The sequence below is a fragment of the Saccopteryx leptura genome, chromosome 2 (assembly GCF_036850995.1).
Source record: "Saccopteryx leptura isolate mSacLep1 chromosome 2, mSacLep1_pri_phased_curated, whole genome shotgun sequence".
Lineage (NCBI taxonomy): Eukaryota > Metazoa > Chordata > Mammalia > Chiroptera > Emballonuridae > Saccopteryx > Saccopteryx leptura.
Window position 1 is genome coordinate 138,531,057 of NC_089504.1, and position 24,219 is coordinate 138,555,275.

The 24,219-nt window shown below is 39.9% G+C and overlaps 1 protein-coding gene across 1 annotated transcript in view; it reads left to right on the top strand.

The window, feature by feature from the left end:
• Window positions 1-9,321, top strand: part of FGD4 (FYVE, RhoGEF and PH domain containing 4) — a 277,447-nt gene extending 268,126 nt beyond the window's left edge. The window contains exons 16-17 of the mRNA XM_066368922.1: window positions 435-575; window positions 3,154-9,321. Coding sequence (XP_066225019.1) covers window positions 435-575; window positions 3,154-3,396 — 384 coding nt within the window. The 3' untranslated portion in view covers window positions 3,397-9,321. The remainder of the gene's footprint in view (window positions 1-434; window positions 576-3,153) is intronic.
• Window positions 9,322-24,219: the final 14,898 nt, after the last annotated feature.

Here is a 24,219-nt window from a genome sequence, read left to right on the forward strand (position 1 = left end):
GATCCTGGGACAGCCATTTCATCTCTGAACCTCACAGATAATGAAAGTCGTAACTCCTTGGTGTTGGTGTGAGGATTAAATGAAATCATACATTTCTTTTTTTTTATAAATAAATTTTTAGAAATCATACATTTCTTAGTGAGCTATGAAGAGTGCCTGCATAGTAAGTAGTTAATAAATGTTTAACTTTAAATTTAAGGTCTGCTAATACAGAGAGTTAAAACTGACTTAAGTATTTTCCCACACGACTAATAGATCTAAATGAGTGTTTAAAATAATAATTGCAGATGAACCTTTTGGATGATCCCAGGAGATGTTTTATATAAACACACTTATTTAATAAATGTTGCCTTCTATGGAATTCTTCACTATCTTGTCTGTTTTGTGTTAGTTCTCACCCTCTTACTCTCTTTCTTTCCATTATGTTTTTCTAGATTGAGTCAGCAGAGGTATCTGGAAACAGTGTGGTGTGCAGCTTCCTCCAGTATATGGAGAAATCAAAACCTTGGCAGAAAGCTTGGTGTGTGATCCCCAAACAAGACCCTCTCGTGCTCTACATGTACGGTGCCCCCCAGGTATCCACACTGCATCTGTCTGAGGGGGTGGAGGCCATGGGGAGGGAAGCGGGTAGACACTGGACTCAGAATTCTCCCACCGCCTGACCAGGCAATGGTGCAGTGGATAGAGCATCAGACTGGGATGCAGAGAACCCAGGTTCGAGACCCCGGGGCTGCTGGCTTGAGTACAGGCTCACCAGCTTGAGTATGGGGTCGCTGGCTTGAGTGTGGGATCACAGACATGACCCTATAGTCTCTGGCTTGAGCCCAGAGGTCACTGGCTTGAAGCCCAAAGTCGTTGGTATGAGCCCAAGGTCACTGGCCTGAGCAAGGGGTCACTCGTGCTGCTGTAGCCCCCTGGTCAAGGCACATATGAGCAAGCAGTCGAACAACTAAGGTGTCGCAATGAAGAATTGATGCTTTTCATCTCTCCCTTCCTGTCTGTCCCTTTCTGTTCCTCTCTCTGTCTCTCTCTCTCTCTCTGTCTCTCTCTGTCTCTCTCTCTCTCTCTCTCTCTCTCTCACACACACACACACACACACACACACACACACACACCTCCCACCACTCCTTATAGAACAAAAGAGCCCAGCTTCACTGTTTCATTTCAATTGGAAAAATAATAAGTAACTAAAATTCAAGTTTACTTAAATTGGTGGATTCCTTTTATTGCCAATCTTTTTTTTTTTACTTTTTTTTTTATTCATTTTAGAGAGGAGAGAGAAAGGGAGAGAGAGAGACAGAGAGGAGGAAGAGAGAGGAGAGAGAGACAGAGAGAGAAGGTGGGGAGGAGCTGGAAGCATCAACTCCCATATGTGCCTTGACCAGGCAAGCCCAGGGTTTCGAACCAGCGACCTCAGCATTTCCAGGTCGAGGCTTTGTCCACTGCGCCACCACAGGTCAGGCACCAATAATTTCTTCACCCCATGAATCTGCCCTTCTCTCATTCCTACTTAGTGGGTTTGAGAAGAATGTGACCTGAGTTAGGAAAGGGTATCGGGAGAAGGGGCTGAAGCAGGAGAAGCAGGAGGGAGAAGGAGCCTTTTTAATGGTAGGAAGTAAGAGTAAGCCTTTCCCACCCCCTCCCTTGAATGGAGGGGTACCTGAAAGAGGAAAATTGAGAGGATGGGGAATTTACATCAAGCTTAGGTTAATGTTATCCAGTAAGAGTTGTTTAGAACCATGTGTGCATGGATCTGAGATGAATCTGGGGGAACAACAGACATGCTTCTAAACAGAGCAGCACCAGGCACCATGAATTGTATAATACTTAACAAAAAGCGCTTGGCCCTGGCCAGTTGGCTCATCAGTAGAATGTAGGCCCGGCCAGGGCACAGAGGAGAAGCGCCCATCTGCTTCTCCACCCTTCCCCCTCTCCTTCCTCTCTCTCTCTCTCTCTCTCTTTCTCTCCCTCAGCCAAGGCTCCATTGGAGCAAAGTTGGCCCAGGCGCTGAGGATGGCTCCATGGCCTCTGCCTCAGGTGCTAGAATGGCTCCCATTACAGTGAAGCAACACCCCAGAAGGGCAGAGCATCGCCCCCTGATGGGCATGCCTGGTAGATCCCGGTTGGGCACATGTGGCAGTCTGTCTGCCTCTCCCCACTTCTCACTATGGAAAAATACAAAAAAAAAAACCACCCCACAACAACAACAGAAAAAAACAAACAGCACTTAAACCACTGGTAGTCAACCTGGTCCCTACCACCCACTAGTGGGCATTCCAGCTTTCATGGTGGGCGGTAGCAGAGCAACCAAAGTATAAATAAAAAGATAGATTTAACTATAGTAAGTTGTTTTATAAAGATTTATTTTGCCAAACTTAGCAAAAATCTAACATAAAGTACTTGGTAATTAATTATTATATGCTTTAACTTGCTGTAACTCTGCTTTATAAATTTTATAAAGTCAAGTTACTTTTCTACTTTATAAATCACCATTACTGTGGAACCGGTGGGCGGTTAGAAAATTTTACTACTAACAGAGATACAAAAGTGGGCGGTAGGTATAAAAAGGTTGACTACCCCTGACTTAAACTAAGAATGCATTCACCTAGAAATACATAAAATTTTAAATGTACCTGTTGTATTTTAGCGTATATCTACATTAAGGGCTGATAAAACTTTTATTTTTATAAATGAATTTAAAACACCAAGGTACATATTTTATTCTCTTTTGTGGTTTTTCTTATAACTTCTTCCTGTCCATAAATCGATGCATAAATGAACGAAACACCAAATAAAACTTTGTTTGGTAATGAAAGAATCGTTAACATTTGTTGGGTTTATACAGTAAGATGGTTATTTTTTTTTTCTTTTTCTCACTAAATGAAGAGCTGAGTACGTCCGCCACAGAAAGGTGTCAGTGAATCCTAGCTGATGTAGATGTTCACTCATTCAGTCAGTCAGCATTGTCAGTGGCCTCACATACAGGCACTGTGTGATTGCTAGATCACCATCTTTGTCCATGAGAGCTCACAGTGCAAGTGTGTGGGATACGGTGGTAGGAAAAGAGGTTTAGTAGGAGGAGCTAGGTCACAAAGGGCGGTGCATAGCACGCTTATACATCTCACCCACTCAAGTATTATATCTTGTCTTTAGGACGTCAGAGCCCAGGCCACCATTCCACTCCTGGGCTATAGTGTGGACGATATGCCAAGGAGTGCAGACCTGCCCCACAGTTTCAAGCTGAGCCAGTCCAAGTCTGTGCACAGCTTTGCTGCGGACAGTGAGGAACTGAAACAGAAGTGGCTGAAAGTCATCTTTCTGGCTGTCACAGGTGAGACACCGGATGGTCCTGACGAGCATTCAGCTACCTTGGATGATCATCCTGAACCTAAATGAAAATCAGAATGCTGAACTCCAGTACCAACCACAGTGTGTGGGGGGGTCTCAGGATTCACAGCTCAAGACATTCCCAGCTCTCCTCATTCATCTCTTAGCACTTTATGTTGGAAAATATAGGATCATAAATGTATCTGTTAGGGGACTATTTTTCCTATGTTTGTACACTCTTGGTGAAATTAATGTGCAGAGCCATTCTACCGATAAAAGTTGGAAATAATGTGAAAAATGGAGCATTTTTTAATGAGCTATTTCTTGAATATGTACTTTTGTCGTGGAGAAAACGGTGTCAATTGATTATATCACTATCAGGTTAGAATAGGCTACTTTCATTTAAGAAATCGTTTAATATCTTCTCTTTCATATGTAGGAATTGTTAACAGTTTGGAAGATATACCTCCATGTTGCCAAAATAGATCCATGGTTAAAAATATTGTAAGGACAGTGTAGGCTGTTGTATTAACTTATTTAATTTTAGTCTATAAAGTTCAAGCTGCATAAATAACATAATGTCCTTTTAAAACAAAAGAAAAAAAACAGATTGTTGGGTTTTGAACTTTCAACTTATTAAGAAAAGGTAATATTTGTTTTTGTAGAAATGCTCCTAAGAATAAAATATCTTAAGTATATAGCAATTATGTATATATAGAATTAAATATAAAAATATATACTCTACATGCTTTTCAGCTTTAGCTTCATATTTGTTTCTAATTTATTTTTAAAGTATAAAGCATGTTTTATCTTGCAATTGGACAGTGTTCTAATCTTTAGTGTTTTTGGTGATTTATGTCGAACTGGTTGACATCTAAGGGTATTGATATTTTTATAATAAGAAAAAGCAGTGGCATGGGATATATTTATCAATTCCAACCATATTTTTAAAGTACTATTTTTTTTGGTTTTGTTCTGTGCCTATTTAAAACAGTGCCTCTCTTTGAAGGTGCTAATAATTCCTATTTAAAGTGAGGTTTTAATTAATGCTTCAATTTTACTTATTCTGAGATAAAGTGCATTTTGGTCACCAGGATGGTCAGAGTCCTACGGGTTGTTTTTCCTTTTACAATCCTCTAATGGTTAAGCAGTTACTATCACTTTGTACAAAGATTTTCACAGAAACCTGAATGGTACAGAGCACTTGACCGTATGCAGCACTGGGACATCAGCAAACTGCACACTGTACTGTTTTTCATAAGGCTGTTAAGCGTGGTTAAATGAGTACTGTATATAATGAATACTTAAGATAACTGTGTGGGCCTGTTCCTTTGTCAGCTATGAAACAAAATTAACATGTGATAACTTAGTTTGAAGGGGCTGAGTAGATACTAAAGGAAGTTTGTGCACCACTCTAAACCTCCTCCATGAACAAAGGAGAGATGCAATATTGAAAAGCAGTGTTTCAATGGCAGGTGTTGGGAGGTACAAGATAATTGAAGAGCATTGGAATATTCTTTTCTCATTTATTCTTCTGAGGAAATCTTACAGACAAAATAGAATTCCTTGTGACAAAGGCTGCTCTTCATTATATTGTAGTTATGATTAAAACCTCACATAAACTTATTAAGTTGGCTATTTAACTTCTTTTCTCAAATTACCATATTTCCCCATGTATAAGATGCACTTTAATTTGGGGGCCCAAAATATGAACACAGTATTATGTAAAGTCATTAAACTCAAGTTTTATTCATCATAAAATTCATACAACTCCTCATCACTGTCCCAAAAAAGCGGGAAATGCAGGTAAAAAAAATCTACAACCACTGTATAAGATGCACCCAGTTTCTAGACCCCAAATTTTTGGGGGAAAGGTACGTCTTATACATGGGGGAATACGGTAGATCTGGGTTTTGTTTGTTTTGCATTTACCTTGTTATACCAAGAACAGTATCACTTTTACTGCATCAGGTTAGAAACCCACAAGGATGACTTCACTACTCTCTGCCTTGGGAATTACAACTTAAATGTAGACTAGAGTCACTCAAAATTTAAGATTTTCACTCATCAATTTAGACCCTTTTAAGAAAATGTGAAATATCTCCTATTTTTCCCTACCCCAAAGGAGCAGATAAACTCTTTATGGCTGACATAATTAGGTTGCCTTCCTCCATTAAAGAAATACCAGCCATGATCATTTATGTTAAACCAAATACTTGGAGCCAAAAAGAGAAAAGGTAACTTCTTTCTATTAAATCAGGGACAGACTTAGAAATATTTTGCATTGCTTTCCTTGTCTAGTTGCCAACCGTGTGTGTGTGTGTGTGTGTGTGTGTGTGTGTATTTGCGCGTGCACGCGTGCGTGTGCTTGTACGTACAACATCTGTGTTCATGGATTGTTATTGAGAAGGTTAAACTATAGCTATAGATGATGCTTTGGTTTTCTTATTCTCAAGAATAGAGAAGCAGCAAAAATGTAGAATGGTTATTGAGAAGATGACTTTTGTAAATGTGGATAGAACAGTGGAAAGATAAGGGCCAATTGGAAGATTTATGGACCAGATTCTTTTTGAAAACTAAACAGCAAGAAGACTACACTTTTCCTATCAGTAAGTTCTCCTGAAGTGGAAGTAACATGGACATGTTTTGGCTCAATAAGTATCCGTGTTATTTAACTTAGGTTATTGAAAGAATACTCATGAAGAGAATATTTATTATCATGCTCTTAATATTATCCATAACTTGTTTTTTTAATTAGAAATACTATTATAAGAAGAGAATTTCTGATTATCCCATCACTCTCTATACATCCCACCCCATCTTCTTTAGCTAAGCACAAAGAGAAGCAATGAAAGCAGCCTTTGCTGTTTTTTTTTATTAAAGAAATCGCTAGTGCTTTACTTGGAGAAAGGCAAAGAAATAGTCTTAGTCAGCCATTTAGTAAACACTCAACTAAACCAGAAGACCTCAAAGTATGACTCATTACAAGAATAACTGGTGTCTTTTGATTTCTGAGACACCTGAGCAGTCATGACAGATTGAACCTAAAAAAAGTAATTGGTTGCTTTCCTATTAAAACCAACATTCCATATGAGTCTTATTTATTTTCTCTAATTTGGTGCTTTCCAAGCCATCTTTTCTTTAAAGTGCCCTTCCTTTGAACTTAAAAAATACTTCTTTGCTAAGAGTGGCTATTCATTATAAAACATTCCAATTTTTTTTAAACTTAAATTTTGCTTTATTGAAAGTCTACCATTTGGGAAGTATGAAATATAGTGCAGACCAATCTCCAGGTTTTAAGTGGGACTCAATAATGAAAAATGCCACCAGCCACTTTTATAATAATGGCATCTATAAATGCTATCATGTATGCAAGCAATAAAACTCTTCAGGGTATGTTTTTATACTGAAATTTTAATATGAATGCCCCTAGCCACAGGACATAGAGAATTAACTTCTAGAAATAACAATATAACTCATTGCTCAGTATAGGGAAGAGAAAGTGTGTGGGGGGAATGGGCATTATTCCATGGATTCAAATAACTATCAAAACCAATTTGCTTTTGCAAAGGGTATGGATGGTGAAACAATTAAAGCACATCTGCACTACTTCATCAAGCAACATTTCATTTTCCACCAAATATAATAACATACAGGTTGGAGTATTTAGCTTCACTGGTGACCTATGCCATTTTTTTAAATATCCCGATTTTTTAAAATTACCACACCTTTTTAAAGAACTAGCTTTTTAAATGTCCCCACCTATAGATAAACATTGGATTTTTTTAAAAGAATACTTGTTGTAGTCCTAAGTACATACATTTAAAAAAAACAACTGTATACAAACTTTGTAGTTCTGCAGGGTTGTTAAGGATTCATTGATGCCTTCTAAAAACCTTAGGTCAAATATACTTGGGCAAGTTCACAATTACATTCTACTTTTTCTCGTCTACTTTGTGGAACAGGGTGTTTTATTACCTTTAAATTTTAGGTATCTTTTCTGGTTCTATTCAAAGCCTTAAGTTCTTATTCTGAGCATATTGTCTGTGATAACTGATAATTTTTCTGGGCTAGATCCATCCTGAGGAAAAGGCACCAACAGGAGCAAATAAACTAGGGAAAAAGGTTTTTTTCCCTAACTCATTTTTTGCAGTTATCTTTGCTATAATGCAAAATAGGAGATTAATTAAAATTTCCTACATCATATGATATTTGTGTTAGCGGGTCTAAGATTAAGCACATAGTATTTGTAAGTTAAAATTCATTCAAAAGACAAGAATGTCTTAATGTTTTCATTCTTAAATTTTGTATTCTTCAAGAATGTATTAATATAAAAACTGTGGCTAACCAGTTCTTATTCTTAGGACTGTATTGACATCCGTGGACCATGCTTTTTCTTTATTCTCATCCAGTTTTAATTGAATCGGGCTGCTTTTTATTTTCATATTACTGTCTATTATAGATCCTCCAGATTTGGAAAATATGGATATATATCTATAAAGACCACTAAATCTACTTTTAAAATCCTTTCTGTGAATTTCTGAGTTTATATATGTATGTAAAAATACTGTTGATTTCCAGTTCTGTTTTTTCATAGGAATGAAATTTTTACAGGAACTGTTTATTTTTAGTTTAAATATTTTAACATAAATTATTCACATGCATTTTTAGTATAATTCCTTCTTATTTATGCCTGTAATCATGTCATGAGATGATAATTTTGCTTTCTTTACTGATACAGTAGAGAGGAATAAAATTAGGAACTGAAACAAGCAGGAATGAACAGAGAGGTGGACAGAACAGACTGCTGGCCTCCAGTTCAGAGCAATGTGTGTTAAGATAAGAGAAAAATACTTAAACTGCAGGTATGATATAAAGTAAGATACAAATCTACATAATTGCATACTGATGGAATTTATTGTACCCAGGCCTTTCGCCTTGGCCTCTTAATTGTATCATTTGTATCTTTATATAAACATATTTTTTTAATTTTTATTTATTGATTTTAGCAAGAGAGGGAGAGAGAGAGAGAGAGAGAGATAGGAACATCTGTCTGTTCCTGTATGTGCCCTGACCGGGGATTGAACTGGCAACACTTGTGCTTCAGGACGAAGCTCTTACCAACTGAGCTGTCCAGCCAGGGTGGTATCATTTATATCTTGTCATTTCTTTCTTTTTCCTTCAGGCTTTGAAAAAGATAATGCCATTCTATTGGGCCACTTTTGACACTATTAACTGAGGTAAAAGATAATCCCTCTAAAGTCCATTACGGTCTTTTGCTTTCTGGACTGAACATTTGGCAGAATGTAGTGTCTTTTCCATGTTTTGAGATGAAATAGCACATGACTTCCACAAGATCATTTCTAACTTGTTGGGGTCACTGAGTAACATGATGGTCATCACTTCCTAAAGTTCATTATAGATTGAATTAGTGAGATTAGGTAGATTTAGTGATAAATTAAATCAAGAAATCTCATTGTAGCATATTTTAATAAGTGAATACCAAATACATAGAGTGATATATATGTAGGTTAGGGGAGAAACATAATATTCTGTAGGGACCATTATGATAATGGAATTGCATTATATATTACACATTATATAGATGTTGGAATGTATCACTTGAGGGGCGTCCTCCCTTCATTAGCAATCATGTCTGTATATAAAATTGTATTTTGTTTTTATTTTACCAAACTAGCATTTCATTTTGTGAGTGGCAGTTGACTTATATTTTTGTATAAGTGTTATTTGGGTTTTGAATTGCTGACTGATGAGATTGAAAAAGTATGTAATCAGAATTTTAGAGTTAACTCAAATGTGAAAAAATATACACAAAGTAATTTTTCTTTTCTAGCTATATGAATGTAAATACTTGCAGATAGTGTATATATTGTGTAACATATGTATATTTGGTCATAAAGGCAGAGAATCAGAAACATTGTAAAATTAAGCACTTTAATTCATATTAAATATTAAACATTTGTATCTTGTAAATAAATACATCCTTAAATGAATTCTAAAGACTTAGATGTTATTTCACCTATGGTTATATATATGTTTGGTTCACAAATTTTGGTTGGTTCTTCCTTCTCCCCCCACCATCAAATATGCAGCCAGGGTTGTCTATTAAAGAACAAGTCAGATACGTTGCTTCTCTACCTCTGCCCTTCTAGGGGCTCCCCATTTCACTCAGAATAAAAACCAAAATCCTTTGAGTGGCTTCACAAGGCCCTATATGTCTCCCCCAACCCCGTACCATATTTCTCTGCTTTTCCTTAACCAAGCTGACTACCCTCCAGCCATATAACACACTGCTATCTGCTCCCCCTTCTTGTAATGCTCCTTCCCCAGATATCTGCATGATTCATTAACACCATTGCCAATTTAAAGTCTTTGGTCAGATCTCACCACTGTCTAACTTGACCATGCGTGGTATCTTAGATTCCAACTGCCTCCACTACCAACATAACACTCCCCTTCATCCTTAATCTGATTTATTTCTTTTTCGTAGCACTTATAATCTTGTAACAAATTAAATAATTAGCTTTTCTAATGTTTGTTTTTATTGTTTGTCTATATCTACAAGAACATAAACTCCATGAAGATAAGGATTTTTATGTTTTGATCACTGATGTCCCCAATTCACAGCATAGTGCCTGGCACATTGTAGGCAATCAATAAATACTGACCAAAAAAGCTAGGTTATATAAAAGATTTTAAAAAAATGAATTGACCCTTCCTACAAAAGCATCACATTGTCATGGGTACAGACTTCTGGAACAGCAGCTAATGGGAAAAGAAAGCAACATAGATGAATTGCTTTAATAACAAAGCCAGCCTGACCTGTGGTGGCGCAGTGGAAAAAGTGTCGACCTGGAAATGCTGAGGTCGCCGGTTCGAAACCCTGGGCTTGCCTGGTCAAGGCACATATGGGAGTTGATGCTTCCTGCTCCTCCCCCTTCTCTCTCTCTGTTTCTCTCTCTCTCCCTCTCTCTCTCCTTTCTAAAAATGAATAAAATTAAAAAAAATAAAAAAGTTAAAAAAAAATAAATAACAAAGCCAGACCCTACAAATTGATGTTTCTCTCTCCCTCCCTCCGTCCTTCCCTCTTTCTCTCTTAAATCAATAATAATAATAATAATAATAATAATAAAATAGCAAAGACAGATTCCTAATTAAGGGTTTAAAAGCATAGTCAAGGATTTCAAATTATAATGGTGAAAATCTTAGTCAATCTTTTCATGATGGATTCTTTTAAATAAAAGTCAGTATCAGCCCACCATCACCCCAGCACCTGGACTTTGAGGAAATTAGAAGCAGCTGGTCACTTCCAGAAAGAGCCAGAGGCATTGAAAGATGTGTCCTGAGGAAGTGGAGCTGGCAGAGGGGCCCTGGCCCAGGTTTGGGATAATGAGCCCTTGGTCTGCAGTTTACTCTCAGAGAGGAAGTGATTCGTGCATTATTTTGGTCCTGCATTTAAGTAAAAACAAAGCTGTTTTGTCTCAGTAAAGAAAACACTCTTTCATACAGTTAAGATGTATGAAACCTCATAGTCTATTGTATTTTCACAAGAAATAATATTTTTAGCCTGACCTGTGGTGGCGCAGTGGATAAAGCATCGACCTGGAAATGCTGAGGTCGCCGGTTCGAAACCCTGGGCTTGCCTGGTCAAGGCACATATGGGAGTTGATGCTTCCAGCTCCTCTCCCCTGTCTCCCTCTCTAAAATGAATAAATTAAAAAAAAATTTAAAAAAAAAAAAAAAAAAAAAAAGAAATAATATTTTTAGACAATCACTTAAGTATATCTTTATCATACACTGAACAAAGCTGTGAGTCGCTGATTCTGGGAGCTGATCGTCTAGGTGAAGTCTAAGTCTGTGGGCAAAGCTCTGAAATGATACTTCTTGGGCTTTGAGTTAAGTTCATCTTCTACCAAAGAGTACAGCCAAAGGGTCCCTTACAGAGATATAAAATAGTTGTAAAAGCCTGTTAGTAATTTAGGAAATTTAATTCTGCTAAAAAGTCATCTTTTAAAAGGTAAGAGTTTTGTTTTATTTTGTTTGTTTCTATTTAGAAAATTAAATTTAACAGGGTAACATTGATCAACAAGAGTACATAGATTTTGGGTAAACATCTCCACTTCATACTTTTTGTTGTTGTTGTTGTTATTGTTTTTAATTAATTAATTTTTTACAGAGATAGAGAGTGAGTCAGAGAGAGGGATAGACAGACAGGAACAGAGAGAGATGAGAAGCATCAATCATCAGTTTTTCATTGCGACACCTTAGTTGTTCATTGATTGCTTTCTCATATGTGCCTTGACCACAGGCCTGCAGCAGACTGAGTAACCCCTTCCTGGAGCCAGCGATCTTGGGTTCAAGCTGGTGGGCTTATTGCTCAAACCAGATGAGCCCGCGCTCAAGCTGGCGACCTCGGGGTCTCAAACCCAGGTCCTCTGCATCCCAGTCCGACTCTCTATCCACTGCGCCACCACCTGGTCAGGTGTTTCTCCACATCATTTGAACAGTCAATTATGTTGTATGTTCATGGTTTTTTGTTTGTTTTAGCAAGAGACAGAGAAAGAGAGATAGGGACAGACAGGAAGGGAGAGAGATGAGAGCATCACTTCTTAATGTGGCACCTTAGTTGTTCATTGATTGCTTCTCATATGTGCCTTGACTGGGGGGCTACAGCAGAGTGAGTGACCCCTTGCTCAAGCCAGTGACCTCTGGGCTCAATGTCTATGATCCCACACTCAAACCAGTGACCCTGTGCTCAAGCTGGTGAGCCAATGCTCAAGCCAGCGACCTTGGGATTTTAAACCTGGGTCCTCTGCATCCCAGGCTGATGCTCTATGTACTGTGCCACTGCCTGGTCAGGCTTGTTTTTTAATCCAGAGATAAAAGAACTCCTAAATCAGGGAGCTTTTGTCAAATTGAGGTTCAAGAGAACTGAGTTCTAATCCTGAGCACATCATTTAACCTCTCTGAGCCCTGGTGTCCTTACTTGTAAAATACTACTGTTGGACTAAAATTAAAATAATGACAATTGTTAACATTGCTTTATGCTCCAGTATTGTAAGATTCTTATTGCGTATATTTTTGTTATTTATTGTTCCCCTGATTCCCTTTGCCTTTTTGAAAGCCTGTAGTTGCAAGTGTAATTTAATTGTATGTATAAATATACATGGTCACTTCTATTTCCCTAAATGTTCTTCAAGTCCTTCCTTAATATAGGGGTATATGGAGAGTCTTCTGTCCAGTGCTGTTCATCCAGAAGGTTCTGATCTCTCAGCAAAACCCACAGGCACTAGTGGATCCTGTGAGGACCAAGAAGGTAGCTGGTGGCCCTGGCCGGTTGGCTCAGTGGTAGAGCGTCGGCCTGGCGTGCAGAAGTCCCTGGTTCGATTCCCGGCCAGAGCACACAGGAGAGGAGCCCATCTGCTTCTCCACCCCTCCCCCTCTCCTTCCTCTCTGTCTCTCACTTCCCCTCCTGCAGCGAGGCTCCACTGGAGCAAGGATGGCCCGGGCGCTGGGGATGGCTCCTTGGCCTCTGCCTCAGGCGCTAGAGTAGCTCTGGTCGCGGCAGAGCGACGGCCTGGAGGGGCAGAGCATCGCCCCCTGGTGGGCGTGCTGGGTGGATCCTGGTCGGGCGCATGCGGGAGTGTCTGACTGTCTCTCCCCGTTTCCAGCTTCAGAAAAATACAAAAAGAAATTTAAAAAAAAAGAAAAAAAAAAAAAAAGAAGGTAGCTGGTAGGGTCAGCATTAGTGGTGATACACATTGAAATATTCTCTCTTTCAAGAGTCAAAAGTTTTTCTTCAGGCAGTAGGCTGGGCTGTCAGGTAAGGCATGCCGGTGCTGCACTGTGGTGTTGAGCAGGGTTTGTAGAGGCCATTTGCCCTGGCTGAGCTCTAGGCTTGGAGTCTGAATCCTAACACCCAGCACACTTATTGGTGCCACCTACCTGTAATTGTATTTGGAGACAGGGAGAATAAAGATGTAACTCATATTAAATGGTCATAGGAGTGTGGCCCTAATCTGATAGAGGAAGAGACATCAGAGGGCTTTTTCTTTCCACATGTGCACGGAGCAAAGGCTATGGGAGGACACAAGGAGAAGGCAGCCATATACAAGCTAGGAAGAAAGGTCCCACCAGAAACCAACCTTGCTGGCACCTTGATCTTGGACTTCCTGCCTCTACTCCAGAACTGTGAGAAAATAAATGTTTGTTGCTTAAGCCACCCAGTCTGTGATATGTCATTATAGCAGCATAAGCAGATTAATACAAATATGTAAAGTTTTTATACTCTTATTCTTGGAGTCTTTGTTGAGAGAGACATACCTCTCTCTCTCCCCCCGCACCTCTCTTTTAGTGGATGCTTTACAAAGCCCACTTCAGGAATAAGCTGAACCCACAAAACGAGAACTTTTCCAATAACATGTCTATCAAATTAGGCTGCTGTACTAATGAGGATAATTAGTACACCAACTGTTGCAGGAGACCTATAAATATTAAAGTCTCTAGCCCTGACCCAGTAGTTCAGTTGGTTAGAGTATCTTCCCCAATATGCCAGGGCTACAGGTTCAATCTCCGGTCAGGGCACATACAAGAATCAAGCATTGAATGCATAAATAAGTGGAACAACAGATTGATGTTTCTCTCTCTGTCTCTTCCTCTCCAAAAAAAATAATAAAAACATTTTAAATCCTAATATCTCTACACGACAAAGATTTATTTTTTGCTCATTTACATGTCTAATATGTTTTGTCAGGGACCTCTAATCCACATAGACACTCAGGGGCCCAGGCTAAGAGTTAATTAACCACCTTGCTACTTCACTCAACATATGGCTTCAGAGTTTGCCAAACTGGAGGAAGAGAGCTTGAGGGTTGAGCAAGGCTTTTTACTGACCCAGCTCAGGAGATACACATGCCACTCTTGCTCACAGTTAGTGCAGAACTAGTCACATGACCCCAACTAGACTGCAAAGGAGGCTGGGAAATAATAACCATGTGAATATTTAGTGATAGCAAATGTTCTTGTCATGCTCCTTATCATGAATTGAATTATATTCTTCCCAAAAGATATGTTCAAGTCCTAACCCCCAGTACCTCAGACTCTGATCTCATTTGGAAATACAGTTTTGTTAATCAAGTTAAATTTCTTTTGAATTAAAATCCTTCTGTCTCCTTTTAAAATGAGATAATTAGAGTGAGCCCTCGGCGACTTCTCTGACCCCTGACCCCCGGGACCAGAGAACATCGTCAGGGCAGCGCGGTACTCAATAAAACCTTTACTATTCCATACTTTATGGCTACGGCCCCTTCCTTCTTTCTTGGTGAGGAAAAATACCGTACACACTGTATCTCACTTCATTGGGTTTACATGAAGCCGAGTACATTTCAGAGGCTGGTTATATACCCTTTGACTACATACAGGTTGGGGGGGCATGATAGCATGACACAATCATTAACAAGATTAACATTTAACAAGATTTACATTACCAAGATTAACATTTAACAAGATTTATATTACATTAACAAGATTAGGGGATTTACAAAGGACATTAATACTTTCAAGGTAATACAATCAAAAACATTCACACAAAAATAAAATAAAATAAAATAAAGGAAAAAATAAAAAAAAATAGAGTGAGCCCTCATCTAACTTGACTGGTGTCTTTTTAAAGAGAGGTCTTTTGGACTCAGGGATGGACATGCATGGAAGGATGGTGATGTGAACACATGCAGGGAATAGACTGAGATTGGAGTCAGGCTGCCACAATCTGAGAAACACTTGGGCTCCCCAAAAGCCAGGAGAGGGGCATGGAATAATAGATTCTCCTTCACAGCCCTCAGAAGGAACCAGTCCTGCTGACATCTTGATTTTGGACTTATAGCTTCTAGAACTGTGAGACAATAAATTTCTGTTGTTTTAAACCAACCAGTTTGTGGTACTTGGGTACAGGAGCCCTAGGAAATGAATATACTCCTTTATCAAGTTTATGCAGAAGGTGATTTAATATACTGAATTAGAAGCTAATAAATCTGTTAAAATAACTGGGACAACAGGCTCTAGCCTAGACATGCAGAAATTACTCCTAGAACAGTTGGAGCACCAAGAGTTCCTGTTACATTGCCACAGCCATGAGGTTCCTCTCAGGAGCACTGCAGGTCAGCCAGGAAGAACCGTTAGCTCCAGGACCACACCATGCCTCCTGTGATCTGCACAAGCACAGCGGATGCCTTGTGTAACTCTTCATCCTCTCACAATTTAGTTCCGAACTGAAGCGGTGAGTGAATGTGTCTGATACACGGAATTTTAATTATATCTGCAACACTTAGTTGCAAAGATATTTGAAATGTAGCTTTTTGGTTTATAGCTTCTGAAGCAAAAACAAACAAAAAACAACCCACAAGGAGGAGATTGAAATACATTTTAACAAGCCATTCTGTGTTATTTTTCCTTTTATCTTTTTGGTCATTATTTCATGGCTTCCTTAGCATCTTTCTTCTCTCTCCTCTTAATTGTTTCTGCTGCCCATTCTGTCCTTGACTTTTTTTTTCTTTATATTCTCTAGATAAGTGCACATATGTCAAATTTTTTCAGGTGTCTCTATCTGCATTATTATGAGCCTCGTATACATTACCATCATTTCTGACTTGAATTACTATAACACTCCCTATCTGGTTTCCTATTCTCTCTTAGCTCATCCCAATCCAATGGGATGAGGGGTGGGTGACCTTTATAAAGTTCATAATATCATGTGTCTCTTTGCTTGCTCTTCTGATTTTTTCCATTACTATCAGGGTGCATTTCTAGTTCCTCCCTCTCATGAGTTCACCTTGACTGACCAGCTACTAGCTTTGGCCCACGCTGTTCCCTCATAGACCCTCCTGCCCGATATTTAGCCACACTAAACTATAGTATGTAAAGCATCCAGAATGTATCATGTTCTTTCCTTCCTCTTCACTTTTGCACAAGCTGCTGCTCTCTGCCTGGTTTGAAGGTTCTTCCTCTTTCTCTGGTCAACTCCTCTTCATCTTTTAATCCAGGAAGCCCAGGCTAGATCCTTCTCCTACATGCTGACTTCTGTTATATTAATTCTGGTTCCTTATTTTCTTCTTGAGAGGAGGGGATGACAAAAAAGGGAATTTGAGGAGTTTGGAGGAATGCCAGTAAATGTGTTTTATTGTTTTTTGTCTCTTTAGTGCTTAATATAGTACTTAATACCTGTTCTTTTTTTTTTTTTTTTTTTTTTTTGTATTTTTAAGATTTTTATTTATTGATTTTACAGGAGAGGAGGTAGGGGGAAACAAGAAGTATCAACTCATAGTTGCTTCACTTTAATTGTTCTTTGCTTGTCATATGTGCCTTGGCCAGGCAAGCCCAGGGTTTTGAACTGCTGACCTCAGCATCCCAGGTAGACACTCTATCCACTGCGCCACCACAGGCCGGGCTGCCTGTTCTATTTTCATTTTTATTTTTGTTTTTGTTACTGGAGTGAATAATGACACACATTTAAGACTGCTGTATGGATTTTGGGTGCATCATTTTCTACATTTGCATTAGTACTGCTAAGCTTTTTTAAAAGATTTATTTTGGTTGTATCACATTCTTAGTAGTTATACAGTGTGTCCGTAAAGTCATGGTGCACTTTTGACTGGTCACAGGAAAGCAACAAAAGACGATAGAAATGTGAAATCTGCACCAAATAAAAGGAAAACCCTCCCAGTTTCTGTAGGATGATGTGGCAGCATGTGCGCATGCGCAGATGATGACGTAACACCGTGTATACAGCGGAGCAGCCCACGGCCATGCCAGTCGAGATGTGGACAGTACAGAGAAAAGTTCAGTGTGTACTGTGGCTCGCTAAATTCGAATCTATGACCACTGAATAGGTATGAAACTTGGAGAGTTTTCCTTTTATTTGGTGCAGATTTCACATTTCTATTGTCTTTTGTTGCTTTCCTGTGACCGGTCAAAAGTGCACCATGACTTGACGGACACACTGTGTTATTCCTATTTCATAGCTCAGGGGTTAGTAGTAAGATCATGGCTTCTTAAAGAGGATGATTAATTCAGAACTTTTTCTCTCATCCTGTACTAGTTCTAAAATAACAACTTGGTTAGTCCCTGAATAGCCTGATGAAGTATATGTAATATGCAAAACATTTATTCATTCACCCATTTACTTAGTCAAACATTCAGTAACTGAAGAGGAATTAAAATAAATAAAAGCCAGCATAAAGAAACAACTGTTTTTTGTTTTTGTTTTAGCCAGAGAGACAGAGAGAGGGACAGATAAGCAGGAAGGAAGAGAGATGAGAAGCATCAGTTCTTTGTTGCAGCACCTTAGTTGTTCATTGATTGCTTTCTCACATGTGCCTTGACTGGGTTGGGGTGGGGGCTCCAGCAGAGCCAATGACCCCTTGCTTAAGCCAATGACCTTGGGCTCAAGCCAGCAACCTTGGGTTTCAAGCCAGCAACCTTGGGCTTCAAGCCAGCGACCTTTAAACTTAAGCCAGCAACCATGGGGTCATGTCTATGATCCCACACTCAAGCCAGGGATCCTGCGCTCAAGCTGGTAAGCCTGCGCTCAAGCCAGCAACCTTGGGGTTTCAAATCTGGGTCCTCGCCTGACCTGTGGTGGCGCAGTGGATAAAGCATCGACCTGGAATGCTGAGGTTGCCGGTTCGAAACCCTGGGCTTGCCTGGTCAAGGCACATATGGGAGTTGATGCTTTCTGCTCCTCCCCCCTTTCTCTCTCTCTCTCTCTCTCCTCTAAAACGAATAAATAAATAAAAATTAAAAAAAAAAAATCTGGGTCCTCTGTGTCCCAGTGTGATGCTCTATCCACTGCGCCACCACCTGATCTGGCAAAAAGTTAACTTTTGGATAAACCTTTAGACATATTACACATGCTGTGCTTGATACTTTATGATATACTGCCTTACTCACTGATGTGTTATGATTGTATGGAATTTCTAGACAATTGGTTTCTTTTTTGAGGTTATTTTCCTTTTTTTAGCTGATTTTTAAAATTTATTTTAGATTTATTGAAATGACAATTTTTTATTTTAAATTTATTGTATTGACATGGTTCCAAGTGTCCCATTCAATATGACACTTTCCACCCCCAGCGTCATGCTCCCCTCCCCCACACAGTCTCTTTCCATTCCCATTTCACCCCTTCTGTCCCCCCACCTTCATCCCCCCTTTCCCTCTGGGAATTGCTACCATCATCTTTCTCCATGTGTAATGTGTATATAATCTGGCTGATCCCTTCACCTCCTCTGATCCCATCCCCTCTTCCCCCTTCCCTCTGACAGCTGTCCCTCTGCTCCATGTGACCCTGCCTTTGTTTCTATTTTGTTCCTCAGTTTGTGTTCTTAGATTCCACATAAAAGTGATATAATATGATATTGGTCTTTCTGCCTCGCTTATTTCACTTAGCATAATAATCTCCAGGTCCATGGGATGATAGACAATTAGTTATTTTTTTAAAAATTTTATTTATTTATTTTTATTTATTCATTTTAGAGAAGAGAGACAGAGAGAGAGAGAGAAAGGGGGAGGAGCAGGAAGCATCAACTCCCATATGTGCCTTGACTGGGCAAGCCCAGGGTTTTGAACCAGTGATCTCAGCATTCCAGGTCGACGCTTGATCCACTGCACCACCACAGGTCAGGCTGACAATTAGTTCTTAAAACTCAAATTGACTTTTGCTGCCCACTGCAGTCTATCTAGATGAACTTGTTAGGGAATTAAAAAGGAAAGATGTTCAAAGACTCTACAACAGTGGTCCCCAACCTTTTTTGGGCCACGGACCGGTTTAATGTCAGAAAATATTTTCACAAACCAGCCTTTAGGGTGGGACAGATAAATGTATCATGTGACCGAGACAAGCGTCAAGAGTGAGTCTTAGATGGATGTAACAGAGGGAATCTGGTCATTTTTAAAAAATTTTTTTTAATTTTATTTATTCATTTTAGAGAGGAGAGAAGGAGACAGAGAGAGAGAGAGAGGAGAGAGAAGAGAGAGACGGGGGAGGAGCTGGAAGCATCAACTCCCATATGTGCCTTGACCAGGCAAGCCCAGGGTTTAGAACCGGCGACCTCAGCATTTCCAGGTTATCTGGTCATTTTTAAAAAAATAAAACATCGTTCAGACTTAAATATAAATAAAATGAAAATAATGTAAGTTATTTATTCTTTCTCTGCGGACCGGTACCAAATTGGCCCACGGACCAGTACCGGTCCGCGGCCCGGGGGTCAGGGACCACTGCTCTACAAGACCTGGCTGCTGCAGGGAGAGTCCGTGGTGCACGAATGTCCCTCTGTTCACCATATCATACTTGTCAGTGGTGGGATTCAGCCAGTTCACACAGGTTCAGCAGAACTGTTACCTAATTTTTTGTTGAATTCAGTGAACCAGTTGTTAAAATGGCACTTGTTTTTTTTTTTGTTTTTTGGGTTTTTTTCGTATTTTTCTGAAGCTGGAAACGGAGAGACAGACAGACTCCCGCATGCGCCCGGGATCTACCCGGCACGCCCACAAGGGGGCGACACTCTGCCCCTCCAGGGCGTCACTCTGCCGCGACCAGAGCCACTCTAGCGCCTGGGGCAGAGGCCAAGGAGCCATCCCCAGCGCCCGGGCCATCTTTGCTCCAATGGAGCCTTGCTGCAGGAAGGGAAGAGAGAGACAGAGAGGAAGGAGGGGGAGGGGTGGAGAAGCAGATGGGCGCTTCTCTTGTGTGCCCTGACCGGGAATCGAACCCGGGACCTCTGCACGCCAGGCCGACGCTCTACCACTGAGCCAACCGGCCAGGGCCTAAAATGGCACTTGTAATCAGGGTTTTCTCTAAGGTGTACGGCCGGGCAGCTGCTTAATGTGGAAATCACAAATTTACATTCCTTACTCTTTTTTAACATCCATCTGTGCAACAGTGTATTCTAAGTGCCTATAGTGATGATGTTCATTCTGTCCATAGGTGAAAAAAATTTGACAGAACTATGCTTATAATATTTATTCATTTCATAAAACTCATTATACCTTTGATGAAATACTACATTTTAATTCCCCCACATTTGTTACTTCAGTAACAATGTAAAGAGAAAAAGTGCCAAACAACCAGGAAGTGACAACTTGTATTGTTTTTGGGTTTTTTTGGTCAGGTATTAATATTCTTTCATTAATATTTTAAAACTCTTTCTTATAATGTAATCTAGTTTTGTGTACTTCTTTTGATGTTCTTATTTAAGTATTAAATAATAAACTACCTACCTTTTGGTATATCTTTTTTTTATACTTAAAACAGTCATTAGGGCAGAGAACCGGTTGTTAAATGATTTGAATCCCACCACTGGTACTAATGTGCTTTTGATGCACAAAGGTAGCTAGCTCCCCAAGGGCTGAAAAACTACTTCTCTTTAACATAAAATGTGGGCTAATAATGGAGTCGGTGCAGGGAAGACAAAAAGGAAGCCTGAAAAACAGAGGAGAAAAGAGTCTTAAGGAGCTTCTAAGAAGATTTAAGGAGCTTTTAAAGAACACCAAACAACATATTGGGAACCTAGAGAGCAGCTGGCAAGAAAAGAGGCGAACGTGAAATTCCCAGAGGCCAAGGCCAAGGCCGGGCAGAGTAGTTTAAGAACAGGATTGTCTAGCGGAAGCTTTCAGTTTGGGCATTACTGTGAGGTCAAATCACTCTCTTATCTCAGTTAAGTATGTCACATTTTGAGGATGGGAGGATTAAAAGGCTCAGTTCCATTGGTGTGTGGGTGTAGGGCAAAGGAAGAAAAACAGTCTGGGGAGATGAGAGGACTCTACTAGTAATTTTATTTATTTTTAAAGATTTTATTTACTGATTTTACAGAAGAGGCAGGGGGTGAGGGATGAGAAGTTTCAACTGATAGTGCTTCACTTTGGTTGTTCATTGATTGTTGTATGTGCCTTGACTGGGCCAGCCCAGAGCCTTGAACCGGCGACCTCAGCCCTCCAGGTCAGCACTCTATCCCCGTGCCACCACAGGCCAGCCAGTCTTCTTCTTTTTTTTAACCTTTCAATTTTATCTTGTATTGGTTTCAGGTGTACAACATAGTGATTACAGATATAATTTATGAAGTGATCACCTCAGTAAGTCTAGTGCCCACCTGGCACCATACATAGTTATCACAATATTACCGACTGTATTGCCTATGCTGTATTTACATCCCTGTGACTGTTTTGTGACTACCAATTTGTACTTCTTAATTCTTTCACCTTTTTCACTGTTTCCCACCCACGCCCCCACGCCCCGCCATGGTAACCACCAGTTCATTCTGTGTCTGCGAGGACTCAATTACTCTTTTTTAAAAATATATAATGCATGTAATAGTATTTTATTATTTATTTAGTTAGTTAGTTTAGAGAAGAGAGACAGAGAGATAGAGAGAGAGAGAAGGGGGAGGAGCAGGAAGCATCAACTCCCACATGTGCCTTGATCCGGCAAACCCAGGGTTTTGAACCAGCGACCTCGATGTTCCAGGTTAATGCCTCATCCACTGCACCACCACAGGCCAGGCCTCAACTACTCTGAATTGTGTTGTCACAGCGCCCTCTAATGGGCTGTCAGTACCAGATTCAGTTGCTGGCTTCTGACCCATTGGATCCACTCATCTGCAGCACCTGCTTGCAATGCCTGTGTTAAGCTTGAGGTCTAGGGGACAATGCAAATTGATTGAAGCTGTTTATCATTTTTGCAAAATACTGGCAGTTTCCAAAATATGACAAAGAGGCTTCTCCATCAGAGTCGTGTATTTTATTGTAATGTTAGATCGGCACATCCAACTACAGGTATAATTTCCAAACATGGAAAATGGCAGCTTGGCTATGACTGATGATCAAAATGTTGGCATAATATGAATTTGAATATTTATGTTATAAAAAATCAGCTGAATAATCTTTTGTAAGAACTATTAAATTTTTTCCAGTTATTAATTTGATTTAAAAGCAACTTTCTCAAAAAATAAATATAAAAAATAAACGTTCTCTTATTAGGAGTTTTAAGTTAGAACTGAGTCAGCCTACTCCCTAGCAATAACGGGGCAGCTGTTCTGATGAGGAGTCCAGTCCCAGGCTAGCTTAATATGTTTTGGATAGGTTTGACTGCAAATACTCCTTGCAATTACATCAATTGCTTAAAGCCTTGCTATTCCAGACTTTCCAAGTGAAATAAAAGAAACCCTGACCTCAGGTTTACTAGAGTGGTATTACATAACAAGCGTCATATTAAAGAGGGGGGATAACTAGCTAAATAAGACACTGCTTCTGCTCACTGCGAGCTCACTGTTGACTACGGGGAACAGCATGTTATGTCATGTCCACAGTCCCCGCCTCCCCCATTAGCAAATACTGGACCTGGCTAAAATCCATATGCCTAATAGTTACTTGATAAATATGTGTTGAATAAATGAGGGAATGAAGAAATGAGGCGGTATGTATAGACGGTAAGAGTTGGCCAAATAGCCTGTCTTGGTCCCAGCTCTGCCACACAGTAGCTATGCAAACATATCACTTCACTTAAACCCCTGAAGCATCGGTTTCCACATCTATCAACGCATCCCACAAGGCAATTATAAAATGCTTAGTGCAGTGCCTCACACACAGTAAGCACTCAATAAAAAATAGTTTAATAATATTGTGGGAGAAGAGCAACCAGGAATAGAGGGAGTGATTCATTCTGGGAATTAGAATTTCTAAATTAAGTGCTATATATGTACATTTAGAGATAGGGAACAATTGTTGGATTTGGAAAAAAAAATTTTATGATGAGTAAGGCATATACTTTGTTTTCCAAAACCAACTTATTCCATGTGGTAGGAAACTTGATCTCTGAAGACAGTGACTCACATCATTTTAACTCCACAACAAGAGAGAAAATTCTCTGGTTAACTCAAGTTTAAAAAGTCTCAGTGAAGGCTTCTAGATGGCCTTGCTTGGGTCAGGTCCATCCTCAAACCGAACACCTTAACCTGGTGTGGTAGGCAGAAATATGGCCCTTCTAACACGTCCATGCCCTAATTCTTGGAACCTGTGAACTTTACATGCCAAAAGGGATTTTGCCAGCATGATGAAAGGTACACACTTTGCAGTGGGGAGATTGTCCCAGGTTATCCAGGTAAGCAAATCTAATCATGGTTTGTTTGTTTTTTACAGGGACAGAGAGAGGGATAGACAGGGATAGACAGACAGGAATGGAGAGAGATGAGAAGCATCAATTACCAGTTTTTCGTTGTAAGATCTTAGTTGTTCATTGATTGCTTTCTCATATGTGCCTTGACCACGGGCCTTCAGCAGACTGAGTGACCCCTTGCTCAAGCCAGTGACCTTGGGTCTAAGCTGGTGAGCTTTGCTCAAACTAGATGAGCCCGCACTCAAGCTGGCAACCTTGGGGTCTCGAACCTGGGTCCTCTGCATCCCAGTCTGATGCTCTATCCACTGCGCTACTGCCTGGTCAGGCTCTAATCATGGGTTCTTAAAAGCAGAGCACCTTTCCTGGCTGTGGTCAGAGACAGACATGATGACGGTAAGGTCAGAGATGTGACATTGCTAGCCTGGAAAATGTTAGAAGATGGGTAAGAGCTAGGAATGGGGCAGTCGCAAATCTGGAAAAGGCGAGCAGATGCGACACTTTGTGTGGAGACTCCAAAAAAGAAATGCAGCCCATATGATACCTTGATTTTAACTCAATAAGAGCCATGTTTGGGTTCCTGACCTATAAGGCTGTAAGATATTAACTTCCTGTTGTTTTCAGCCACTAAGAATGTAGTAATTCGTTGAGGCAGCAACAGGAAACCCATACATCAGGAAAGCAAGGTGGAAACGTAACTTCAGTTCCTCCCCAAA